The 11,418-nt window shown below is 35.2% G+C and overlaps 1 protein-coding gene across 5 annotated transcripts; it reads right to left on the reverse strand.

The window, feature by feature from the left end:
• Positions 1-701: 701 nt before the first annotated feature.
• LOC139165623 (uncharacterized) lies at positions 702-11,402 on the reverse strand. Of its 5 annotated transcripts, none has more exons than XM_070748830.1 (5): positions 11,085-11,396; positions 7,763-7,849; positions 7,030-7,119; positions 4,065-6,862; positions 702-973 (listed from the first exon to the last, which is right to left on the reverse strand). In XM_070748830.1, exons 3-5 carry the CDS (start codon positions 7,112-7,114, stop codon positions 875-877), a joined length of 2,982 nt encoding a protein of 993 aa, XP_070604931.1. In that variant the 5' UTR covers positions 7,115-7,119; positions 7,763-7,849; positions 11,085-11,396; the 3' UTR covers positions 702-874. The 5 variants fall into 5 exon arrangements, with proteins under 5 accessions (XP_070604931.1, XP_070604933.1, XP_070604930.1 ...); XM_070748832.1 differs by having other exon boundaries at positions 7,763-7,842; positions 10,973-11,396; XM_070748829.1 differs by having other exon boundaries at positions 10,973-11,396.
• Positions 11,403-11,418: the final 16 nt, after the last annotated feature.

Below are 11,418 nucleotides of genomic sequence, written 5' to 3' on the forward strand. Positions count from 1 at the left end.
GGCATCTGGTGATGTTATTTATTGATCAGCAATAAAGTATTTATTTACATCAGTGGTTCTCAACTTGGTCAGGACCTTTGGGGGTCGAATGATCGTTTCACAGGGGCCTCCTAAGACCATGGGAAAAAACAAATTTTCCATGGTGTTAGGAACTAAAGCTTTTATTCTGGCACCTTGTAACATATTTTTACAATCCGACCAATCAGGCATTTACAATAGGGGTGTCCCTCTGACCTTCCCGCCAATCAGCTTAAAGCTCTGTTGGGAAAATTGGTGCGAGACTTGTGGTTGGGGTCCCCACAATATAAGGAACTGTATTAAGGGGTCGCTGAATTAGAAAGGTTGAGAACTACTAATTTAGACTTATTCAGAGTCATTTTGGTTGCTTGTACCTGATAGCACTTGTATGAATGGTCATTAAGTGAGGACTATTTGTATATGCAATGATGATGACTGAATCTGCTTTAAAATTAATTGCCACTGCTTAATTTACAACACAAAATACCTGATTTTGATTCTAGTCTATGAAAAGGTAAGCTCTTATTAATATGCTAGTTTGGGATACTTTTTACTATTTTTGCTCCAAGAGATCAATGTTATCTACCACTCTGAAATCATAGACATTTTCTATTTCGTATACATTATTAAGAACTTAATCCTATGCATACTTATTTAGAAATAAGTTCAACTGAGTGTAATACGACATACAGTATTTCTGCAGGAAGCTTTTATTTCTCACCCTTTATACTTTGAAATGGAATGTATATTCTTCATCGGTGAAATTGTATCTGTTTACGCCTGGGCTTTTATGGTAGTTCAATGGGTTTTCTCTGAAGTTCATATCAAGATCTATCAATATTTCATTATTTTTAAATCATCTTTTTCTTACTGCAAATGACTCTATTGATTTTTTTCCTTGGCAGTATTTACACTGTTCAGGTCTCTTCCAATCATGATTAAACTTTGAGAACTCCTAAGAAAAATAAAAAAAATGTCAATAATGAAAACTACCTTAAAAGACAGATTACTTGCTTTATTTTGAGCTGTACTGTTACTTTATGATTTTGCAAAATATATCAAAAGCTAGAGCTATACTAAATACAATATTTAATACTTTAAAATATATTATTTATATAAATTTTAGTGTGACTTTATGGATACAACATGACTATAATGCACTTTATTATATAAATATAATCTACATTAGCCAGATATTCAATATAAAAGCAATAGAAATAATATATTACATTATTATTAATTTAATTTTGTTAACACAAGTAGCTGAAAATTTTTCTTTGATCAGAAGTCAAAGAAAGAAAAAAGCAGGAATTGCTTTTTTGGCTGTACAAAAAAAATATAGTATAACTTTTGTTTGAAAAGCCTTAAAATAACCAAAATCATTTTACCATTTATGTCTGGTTGAAATACAAGCAAAACCAAAGGGAAAAAACAATGGTATGCAAAATTTAAGTTTGATTACATAACTATAATATGTAATTTATGAAATATTTTTATCATTTATTTTTTATCACACCTTTAATTTTATAAATAACTTCAGGTGGTAATCATACATAATAATCACTGCTCCTCTTATTTTCCCCAAAAGATACAATAAACAAGCAGACAACCTTTCAGCTTCATTAAGGAACTGAAGGTTGCTCATAACTCATTTACACTAGTCAGCAAATATAAATAATATTTAAATGATAAAGATAAAATATTCAACACATTACACTATTTAAACTAAGGTAAGCAAAATCGTTTTAAACAATATTTTAAAAGAATGAATATGCAAATATATTCTAGACTTAATGAAATACTTTTCCTTGGCTTGGAATCTGGGGCATAGTCTAAGACTTTCAGCCATTACTTATCAAGGTAGGCATATACTGGATGTGGCTTTTATTTAAGAACATATTAGTAATATGAATAGGTGGGATATCTGTCTTTTTCTTTTATCAAAGCTCTCCACAGTCAGGCTATGGATCCTAAAGAGCTTGCATCTGTCCAGGGGACTATTTAGGATGGTCCAGACACCAAATGGACATTGGTTAGTGTTTGTGAGGAAATAGGAACCAGACACAGAACAAGACTGCCTCCTAATTTCCAAATATGAAATGAAAAATTAGCCAATAAAGATGTCACCAAACAAAAGTGAATACAATTATCTAGTAAAGGTTTCCCTCGCCCATATGTGCTAGTTGTTCCTGACTCTAGGAGGAAGTGCTCCTTCAAAGCCGAAGAGCCAGTGCTGTCCAAAGATGTCTCCATGGTCATCTGTCCAGCACGACTAAATGCCAAAAGTGCAAGGAACACTGTTACCTTCCCACCAAAGGTGGTTCCTATTTTTCTACTTTCAAACTGCTAGGTTGGCAGAAGCTAGGGAATAACAGCTCACCACATTACACAGCACTGGGAATTCAAACCACTGAACTGCGACCTTTCTGATGGACAAACTCAGCGTCTTAGCCACTGAGCCATTGTGTCCCACATTATTATCTAGTAGTACAAGCTAAATACCAACTATAATAGTGGCATAATAGGTGTACACCTCTACTCTTATTATGACTGCAGATTGTTTGGTAAACCTGTTCAGATTAGTGCAGCTTATTTTAGGTAAGGACAGAAAAGACATATTGCCCACCAAGCAAATTGATGATTTACAAGTTTTGGCAAGCTCATTTTTGTTCAAGGCTGAGTTTAGCTCTGAGCAATCATGTGAAGGAACTGCTATGACATTTTGTATTCTGAGCTAGGATACTTTGAACTATTTAAAACTTTACAGCTGTATGGTATAAGTTGTGCTCCTGAAGATTGGGTCTGTGCCCTTGCCTGATGCTTCTGGCAGAATATGTGTGATTCGGTGTAGCTAATAACACTCTAAGGGAGGGTGTACTACTTAGGAAAAAAAGCAGTGTGATGTAGCTCTTTTTGAAGGAGCCATTTTTAAATCAGAAATGTATTGGACAACTTCTATGTGTCTTCAGTATATGAGAAACTTTTCTTGAAGAGAATCATCTTAAGATTCTGGAATAAACAAATCATCTAGATTGCTTTCATTCATGCTTTAGGCCTGGACATGTAAAAGAAACAGCACCAGCTATTCTGGTCAATGACCTGCATCAGGACTTGGAGGTTCATTGTATCCCTTCTAAGACTTCTTGGCAGCATTGAACTGCTGCAGTGTCTACAAGCAATGGAGTCCCTATTCTACAATAGTTTTGCTTCTTCTAAAATTGGTGGTTTAGTTGAATTATGATGGAATAGTAATCAAATCTTTGGTTGCTCCAATATGGAGTAATCTAAGGTTCAGTTTTCTATCCTATATTGTTTAAAATATTTCTTTGGAGATATTAGTTATTGTTTTATGGTAAGGTATCATAAGTATGATTATGGCCTTCAATTGTAATATATCAGACTAGAGATGCAGTTTAAATGTTGAAACAGTGCCCGGATGCCAAGCAGAAATGAGTGGAAACAAATTCAGATTATACTCTACCAAAATAGTGGTAAACATAAAGGTCTTCCAGAAGTATACATTGGTTGCTCCAGATGGGTTTGCTCCCATGAAGCACCAGTTATAGCCCTATCTGAACCAAGAAGAATCAGTGATAATAACTCAAGCTCTTATTATTATGTAACACAAGGAGTCTTAGTGGAGCTACGTTTGAAAAGAATCTAGAATCTGCAGTTGCTACAAAATGCAGTAGCCAGGAAGCTAGTAAAGAAACCTATTATTGACATATTATAGGAAAGCGAAATCTTTTGGGACAACACTAATATTTAAGATTGAGAGCATCTACAGTATGTTATAATGCATTGTAACTATTGTCTTACTTGTCAATAACACATTAACATAAAGAAAACATCTAAAAGTACTAGTTGCTTTTCTCAGAATTAAAAGTTAAATAAGCATTTTTCTTTTAAAAGTTTATGTATTAACTAAAATAATGGGCTAATTCCTAAGTAAATGCACATTGTACTGCAGCATTAATATTCCAAATGAAGTCAAATGTTTGTATGTGTATGTATGTTTATGTGTGTTTACTTGACAAAATACAAACCTGGGTAAGTTTGGGATCCTTCCTCTTTGAAATCTCAGGTCTGTTTCTTGAATATACATCAGTTTGCTCAGGCTTGAAGAGAGAGATTTCATGAGAACATTTACACTGGCTTTTAATTTGCCGATTAGGATCCACTAGAAATATACTCTCTCTGTCGAGGTAGTTCTTTGGCACATGGTTTTCTGAACCAAGACAATTAGATACTTTTGATGTGCTGAGATGTTCTTTAACAGCAGTCCAGCAGCATGAACATTCTGGTTGATAAACAGCAGCATGAACATTCTGGCAGCATGAACATTCTGGTTGTTTTGGTATTTGATGACATTCATTACTTGGTGATGAAATGTGTGTGGTTAAAAGGTCAGTCTCTTGTAAAGCATTTGAATCTAGATGAAATTTGACCCTTTTTTCACCTATTTTAAGGGTTTCACTTTTTTCTACATCTTCTTTAAAATTCCTTATGGGAAATCCATTTTCAAATAAAGATGCTACTTCAGTAACCTGGTTTCTTGGAGTTTTGTGTTTACATAGCTTGTGCGAAGAACATGTTGGAGAGACATGGTGACAACCACAGCACACTTTCTCTGTGCTGAAATTTCCTGCAGTTGAATTCCATCTGTCTGAGGGACTCTTACTGGCTTTCCAATTACTATCTGGGGTTGGTCTACTTTTCCTTCTACCTGACTCTGAAATATCGTTGTTAGGAAACAAACCACTTTGGGACATAGTTCCACAGGAACACACTGAAAACCTCTTCAGGACCAAGCCTCCATCTGCTATCTGACTAGTTCCAAAATTCAATTTTTCCATACTTCTATTATTATACATATTTAATTTATTTGGTAGCTGTTGTGTTTTAGAATTTGCACAACAAGGGGAATGGCAGGTGCTGTATTTACCATAAGATTCCACTGGATTCCAAGGATTCCTCTCCATTTCCATACAGGGAGCAGATAAATGCTTACATTCATTTGGAAAAATATACAATGCTCTAGGACTCCTCCTCTCTGTTTGCACAGAAGGAACTTGTGAATGTCTCATCTCATCTACAAAAGGTAATGTTGTAGGAAATGGAACAGAATAATTATTTGAATGTGGATGAAGTGGGCTAGTTGAACTCCTTTTGTCAGTTGGCATATGTGAAATAAAAGTCTCATTTGCTTGTATCTTTGAAGTAGGAGAAATATCCTCTTTATATTTGTCGTGTCTGTTATCTCTGCCACTCCAGCCTAAAAAATAATTCAGTATGTTTTGCATCTTCAAATGATTTTTTTTTCTAACTGGAGAAATATAGTGAAGCCTTTCAAAACTGTTTTTAGGACTTAGCAAGTAACAGGAGGAAAATCTATGAATGACTTTGCCAACTCGAGTTTGTTTGTGAGAACTTCTGTGAAGAGGTAGAAACTTTTCAGAATTTTTGTCTTCAGAATGTAGATCAACAGTTAAGTCAAGCAATGGGCAGCAATGGCATTTAGATATCTGATTTAAAGAAACATATTGCTCTTTTATTCTTTTATTTTTGTCAGTAGGTTCAAAGTCCAATGTTTTAAATGAATGAAATTTGGAGAAGATAGATGGCTTACTTTTATATTTTTGGTCTCTTTGCAATGTTTTCTGTTTGGTAAACACAACAGATTTTACAGGTTTGGACACTTTTAGTTTTCTTTTTTGAAAAGCAGATTTAACTGGATTTTGGGGTGATGACCGAAGAAAAAAGTGAGGTAACTTATTTGCCTGTGAATATTTGAAGGGTGGGAAACATGAATATGAGGACCAAAGATTTGATGTAGGTAATGCTTGATCAGAATATTCATTGGAAGAACTAGATATTGGTGGATCTGAGTGAGTTCCTAGAAGGCAATTGGCTTCATCGATTAGAGTTTGAGAAAGTTCTCCCTGCTTTTTAAACTGTGTGGCTTGTTCTCGTGGCACTATAAGATGCAACTTCTTAAACAGTTGATTATGTTCAGAGTCTTTAAACAGAAAAACTAAAGAATGCCTCTGGGAATCTTCATCCTCGCTCACATCAGAAAGTTCATAATTGTTTGCTAATGAACCATCTGGATACACATAAGTTGTTTTCAGTGTCAAAGAAATAGGCTCTTCTGAGCTGGAATGTGAGCAGATCTGCTCAGTAATTTGGTTGTTAATTTGATAAGAATATTTTGAGGAGTATTCTGAATGGCTACTTGCTAAATGACTTTCAAAACTGTGGAGGTTTTTAGGTTTCTTCAGGTCTTTATTTATCTCAGTAGATATTGGTGATTCTTTGAAACATTTATAGCAAATATTATCCTCTATTTTTATTTCTGCAGAAGAAACTTGCACAGCTTTGTTTTGCTTTGAAGGTAGCGGATTACCATCTGATGACTGCTTTTGATGGAATTTATCAAAAGCACAAACTTCTTTCACTGTAGAAATGATGTGTTCTTCAATGGAATTTTCAGTAAGGATCAGTTGAGGGATTGCTTTACTTAAATATGAATGGTGTCTGTAACTACTGTATATGTCTGGAACTATTTTGCTTGAAAAAGTTTTCAGTAACTGGCCATTTGTGTTATCGTTCTTACACTTGAAAAACAATATAGATTCCAATGATAATTCTTCTTGCAATTTACTAGTGCACTCTACTTTTTCTCCTTGCAACAAAGGATTGTCTTTGCAGAAACTTGTACTGCCCAACTGACTATTTTCCAATATAAGCACTATGCCATGCAATTTCTTTTTTCCTTTTCCTTTTTCAAACAAACTGCATGAATCAAAACAGAAGTAATGTTCAGTACTAGAGTCAGTCAAATCTAGGAAATATAAAGGAAAAAAGCAGAAATGTTTGCTTTCCAATTGTTAATGTTTATAAAATTCAGCATTATAACAAAAATATAAACAGCCTGTGCTAAAAACAATAGATAACTTAGAAAAAGCAGTGAAAATACCAAAGAATTTCCTTGTTGACTGGCATCTTTACCTTTGTTATTTGTTTCTTCCCAACAGTCAGAATAAAAATCACATTCACTTTCTGTGTCACAATTTGACAGGTTTTTGCTGGACATAGCATCTGAAACAGAAATATAGTAAGATATACAGTACATTTTATTAGAAATCAAAATAAAATTTAAAAATGTTTCTGACAGTATTTCCATACTAAAATCATATCTTAATATTGCAAATAATTTTGAGTATCTATTGTCTCTTTTATATTTTTGTTCACTTATTCACATAAATCAATTGATTGGATGTAATGAACTTATATAATTAATTTACTTACGATATATATCACAATATATAAATTTAGTTATAATGTTCCTAATATTAAACAGAATCAGAAATTAATAATAAAAATATTTTAAGAGATAGAAATATCCTATATATATATTAATATCATAGGCAGGTTTATAATATATAGAGGGATTTTGATATATTATCTATATATGATAATCTCTCTAAGAAGCAATAAATTAGAATACATCCTACATTTTCTAAAGCATTCTTTCTTGGTCTTTTAACTGCTTTTCTGATGCCCATATCTAAGTTTATCCTCTGAAAAAGAATTCACTTTGAATATCATAACTATTTTTAAATATTTTCAATTTGATCTACTTTGAGATTTTTGTCTTCCACAATTATTTCACATAACTACAATTACTTGTCCTTTAAAGTAGATATCAATATGAGTCACTTCTTATGATTTCAAGTCCTACCTGTAAAACTCTTGCTTCTTCTATTTCATCGTTGTCCTTAGATCTTTGTGCGATTATTTACATTTTCTTGTCTCGTCTTGCTGTTCTCTGAAATTCAGTATTTAATGCAACAAGTTTTCCTATTCTTTTTTACTTTTTGTCTTTTTTTAGTTGTTTTCAGGATATCAGTGAGCATCCCTTTTCCCTCTTTTGCTTTTTGCATTTTGGAATATTGGGAAAATTCAGTCTGGTGTCTTTAGGTGTTCTATTTATCAAAACTAATCTAATCCAATCTATTTAATCTGTAATTTTCACTGCATTGGTTTCATGACTTTGTTTTTAGTTAAGCCATAATTTTGCAAGACATTTGCAATCCAAGATGCAGTCAGCACCAAAGTTTGTCCATCTTTATTTGCAGAACATAAACAATCAAAAATCCTTTTTATGTTGCTGAGATTAACTATTATATGCTATAATCATTTTTTTTATTTAGCTTTCAACTGTCTAGTTTCAGATACCTAGGCCAAACATATTAATTATTCAAAATACTACTTCATATTTGTATTCAGTTCAAAAAAATGTGACATTGTTGATGTTGTGTCAACACTGCATCACAAGTCATCATAGAATGAACAGTTTCACTCCTGAGTATAGACTCAAATAACTGTGATATTGTAATATTGTTTTGGGGATGTATCCAAGCATGCACTTTGGCATCCTTTTATTAGTAATAATGGATACTCTATTTCTTTGGTCTGCAGAAAAACTGATGCGTCTCTAATGTGACATGATCCATTCCATTCCATTTTAGTTGCTGATATCCAGAATGTTAATGTTCCTCTTGACATTTCTGCTTTGATCACATCACGTTTGTCTTATTTCCTGGATTTGACATTCCACATACCAATGGTATACATATATATTAGCAGTACTGTATTTAAGTCCCCTTTTGTCTCTGGCTACAACAGCGGCTGGATGTTCTTTCAGCTTTAATCCTGCCACATTAAAAGCACTAGTGCTTTTCATGTTTGCTCTGTCTTCTCCCCCAATAGCTTTTGGATATCTTCCAAACTGGGGGTAGGAGTGTCGAATTTCAATATCATGTCAATTTTATCCTGGTTCAGAGTATTTTTTTTTGTTTTCTTGGCAGAATTTCTTGCTATTTCTTTCTTAATAATTCCTTTCTTTGAACCTGGTGTATTTTGGAGTGTTTACTTAATAACTGCAGATTGGTATTGGTGATTAAAATTATGTTGTAATTATATATACACTTCCCTGGACTAAAGCTCAGGGAAGAAATAATGCTTACTTTGTAATAGATATGTATGGGATCACACTATTAACTAAATTAAATAATTAAATGTTTAAAATAAGTAGGCAAAATATATTTTACTGGACCAATTTAAATCAATAAACTAGTATGCAAGATTTCATCAACCAAAGTGATCTAACAAAATATTACTTTTTGATAGCATTTACTACATCAATTTGAAAATTAAAGCCCCAAACAAACTTTGGAATACTGCTATCTGTTAATGGGCCAGGTTATTTTCAATTTTCCAGGAATCAATTTTTTTCCATGCATATTGGAAAAGAATTAGCAAAAGGTGTTTTAAAAATGATAAGATTGCACCGATCTTAACATGCTCCACAAGCTTTGCTTGTTAACTACATTAAACCAATGCTTCTCAATTATTTTCTGTTACACTCCACCCCAAGAAGTAAACATTTCACAACCCCCCAACTCTCTGATCTGGGCCCCAATGGAATTTTAGTGTTAATGTTTACTATTTTACTTATTATAAGCTGCATGCAAGTGGGAAAAAACTCCCCTTACCTGGGAGTAAGTCACATTGAACTCAGTGGAGCCTTTTTTGGTTAGGCAGGCTAATGCTACTGTGGTTAGGCCCTTCTTTTGACATGGGGCCAGGCCAGCTTAGATTCATGGCTACCACACCGCTGACTGAGAACAAGAACCCATCCAGCCGCCCCCCCCCCCCCCCCCCCCACACACACACAACCTGGCCATCTTCTCTTCCAGGTTCGAAGCAGCATGCAACTGGGAAAACACTCCCCGCCCGGGGGAAATCGATCGAGAGGAGCCACACACGTTCTCCGTGTCACGTGTGCCCCCCCGCTTTGCTTCAAACCCCGGCAGGGGGGCACATCCCACTATTTGATAAGCACTGCATTAAATGAATGCCCTACCTTGTTAAACTGCATTAATGACTCATTGTCAACTGACAGAAACACAAACGTGAAATGTGCTATTATTGATCAGTACCTTCTAGTCTGAAATTATATAGCACTCTCTTCTATAAATAAAGGATGGCAAAGGAACTATAATTCACATTACTGTCTATGGAGTTTAATTCTAGTGAATTAAAAATAATTTAAGACTGCCTTGTTGACTGGCTAGTCATAACACAAGGGTTATGAGAATATATAGGTAACAGGAGAAAAAAAGATGCTGCTGTTCCATGGTCCAATAAAAATTTAGAAATACCAAGTCTCTCAATTCTGTTATTACTACCAATTGTAAGTTAGCAGGATGCCTTTCTGCTTACAAAATGTCCTTATAATTCAAATTTTATACAGAAGAAACAAGAAGTAGATATCAACATCAGACTGAACTTTTCTTAGCAGGGAGGGTCGTGCTCACTCCTACCTGGAGAAGACATTGGCAGGGAAACCCAACAGGTGGTAAACTATGGGTTTGGTTTTGAAAGTGTCTGAAACAGTATTAAAAAGTGGATAAGAAGAAAGATTTGGGGATGGGGAAGAGGAGAAACAAGGATCGTCTAATGAGAGTTATGTTCACTTGTGATATATTTGTGATATGGATAAATAAGAGAGCTATAGGAATGAATGCTTCCTTGAATAGAAAGAGCTTGAGGGCATATATTTATATATTATGAGCCTTGGTGGTGCAGTGATTAGAGTGCAGTACTGCAAGCTGCTTCTGATGACCGCAGTTCACCAGTTCAAATCTCACCAGGCACAAGGTTGACTTAGCCTTCCATCCTGCCAGGTCGGTAAAGTGAGGACCCAGATTGTTGGGGGCGATATGCTGACTCTGTAAACCGCTTAGAAAGGGCTGTAAAGCCCTGTGAAACGGTATGTCTAAGTGCTATTGCTATATATGCCCTCAAGCTTTCTCTTTTTTTACTTAAAAGATCCTATATATAATGTTCCAGAAAAGCGGTTCTCGCTCCGATTTTTGAACTTCACCTCAACCGTTTGGAGGACCCATGAACGCCCCCTTTGGAAGGTTTACTCCTGTTCGCCCACCCTCCTTTCCTCAGCGGCCATCTCCTTCCACGACGGACGCTTCTCCTCTCACCCGCAGGGCGTCCCCTTCGCAAGTTTTACAGCCGTTCATCCATGCAGGGTTGTTGTTGTTTTTCACCCCAAGGGAGCAGACGTGCCGTCAAAGACGCTCACAGGTCTGACACGTGACCTCGGTACCTCTCTGTGACCGGACCTCCTACACGGTGAGGTCACCTTTGCCGACATACAGCCGTCCTTGCAAGGAAGGCAGCAGCTTCCATAGGCAGCTTTCTGGTTGTAAAAAGCGACTGTAAAAATGACCTAAAAATGGCCTGTATTACCATTTTCCCCATCCCGTTCTGTTGACTTCACCTCAGATTCTAGCCCCTCCCTCCCTCTTGCTCCGG

Source organism: Erythrolamprus reginae, chromosome 3 (genome assembly GCF_031021105.1).
Source record: "Erythrolamprus reginae isolate rEryReg1 chromosome 3, rEryReg1.hap1, whole genome shotgun sequence".
NCBI lineage: Eukaryota > Metazoa > Chordata > Lepidosauria > Squamata > Dipsadidae > Erythrolamprus > Erythrolamprus reginae.

Bases quoted from the DNA above. Each gene is read 5' to 3' on its own strand.
- LOC139165623 (XM_070748831.1), bottom strand. From the start codon at position 7,114: ATGTCCAGCAAAAACCTGTCAAATTGTGACACAGAAAGTGAATGTGAT. The intron at 6,863-7,029 runs GTAAAGATGCCA...TATATTTCCTAG, and splicing joins GGAAGAAACAAATAACAAAG to ATTTGACTGACTCTAGTACT. The intron at 974-4,064 runs GTTTGTATTTTG...TATTTTTCTTAG, and splicing joins AGGATCCCAAACTTACCCAG to GAGTTCTCAAAGTTTAATCA.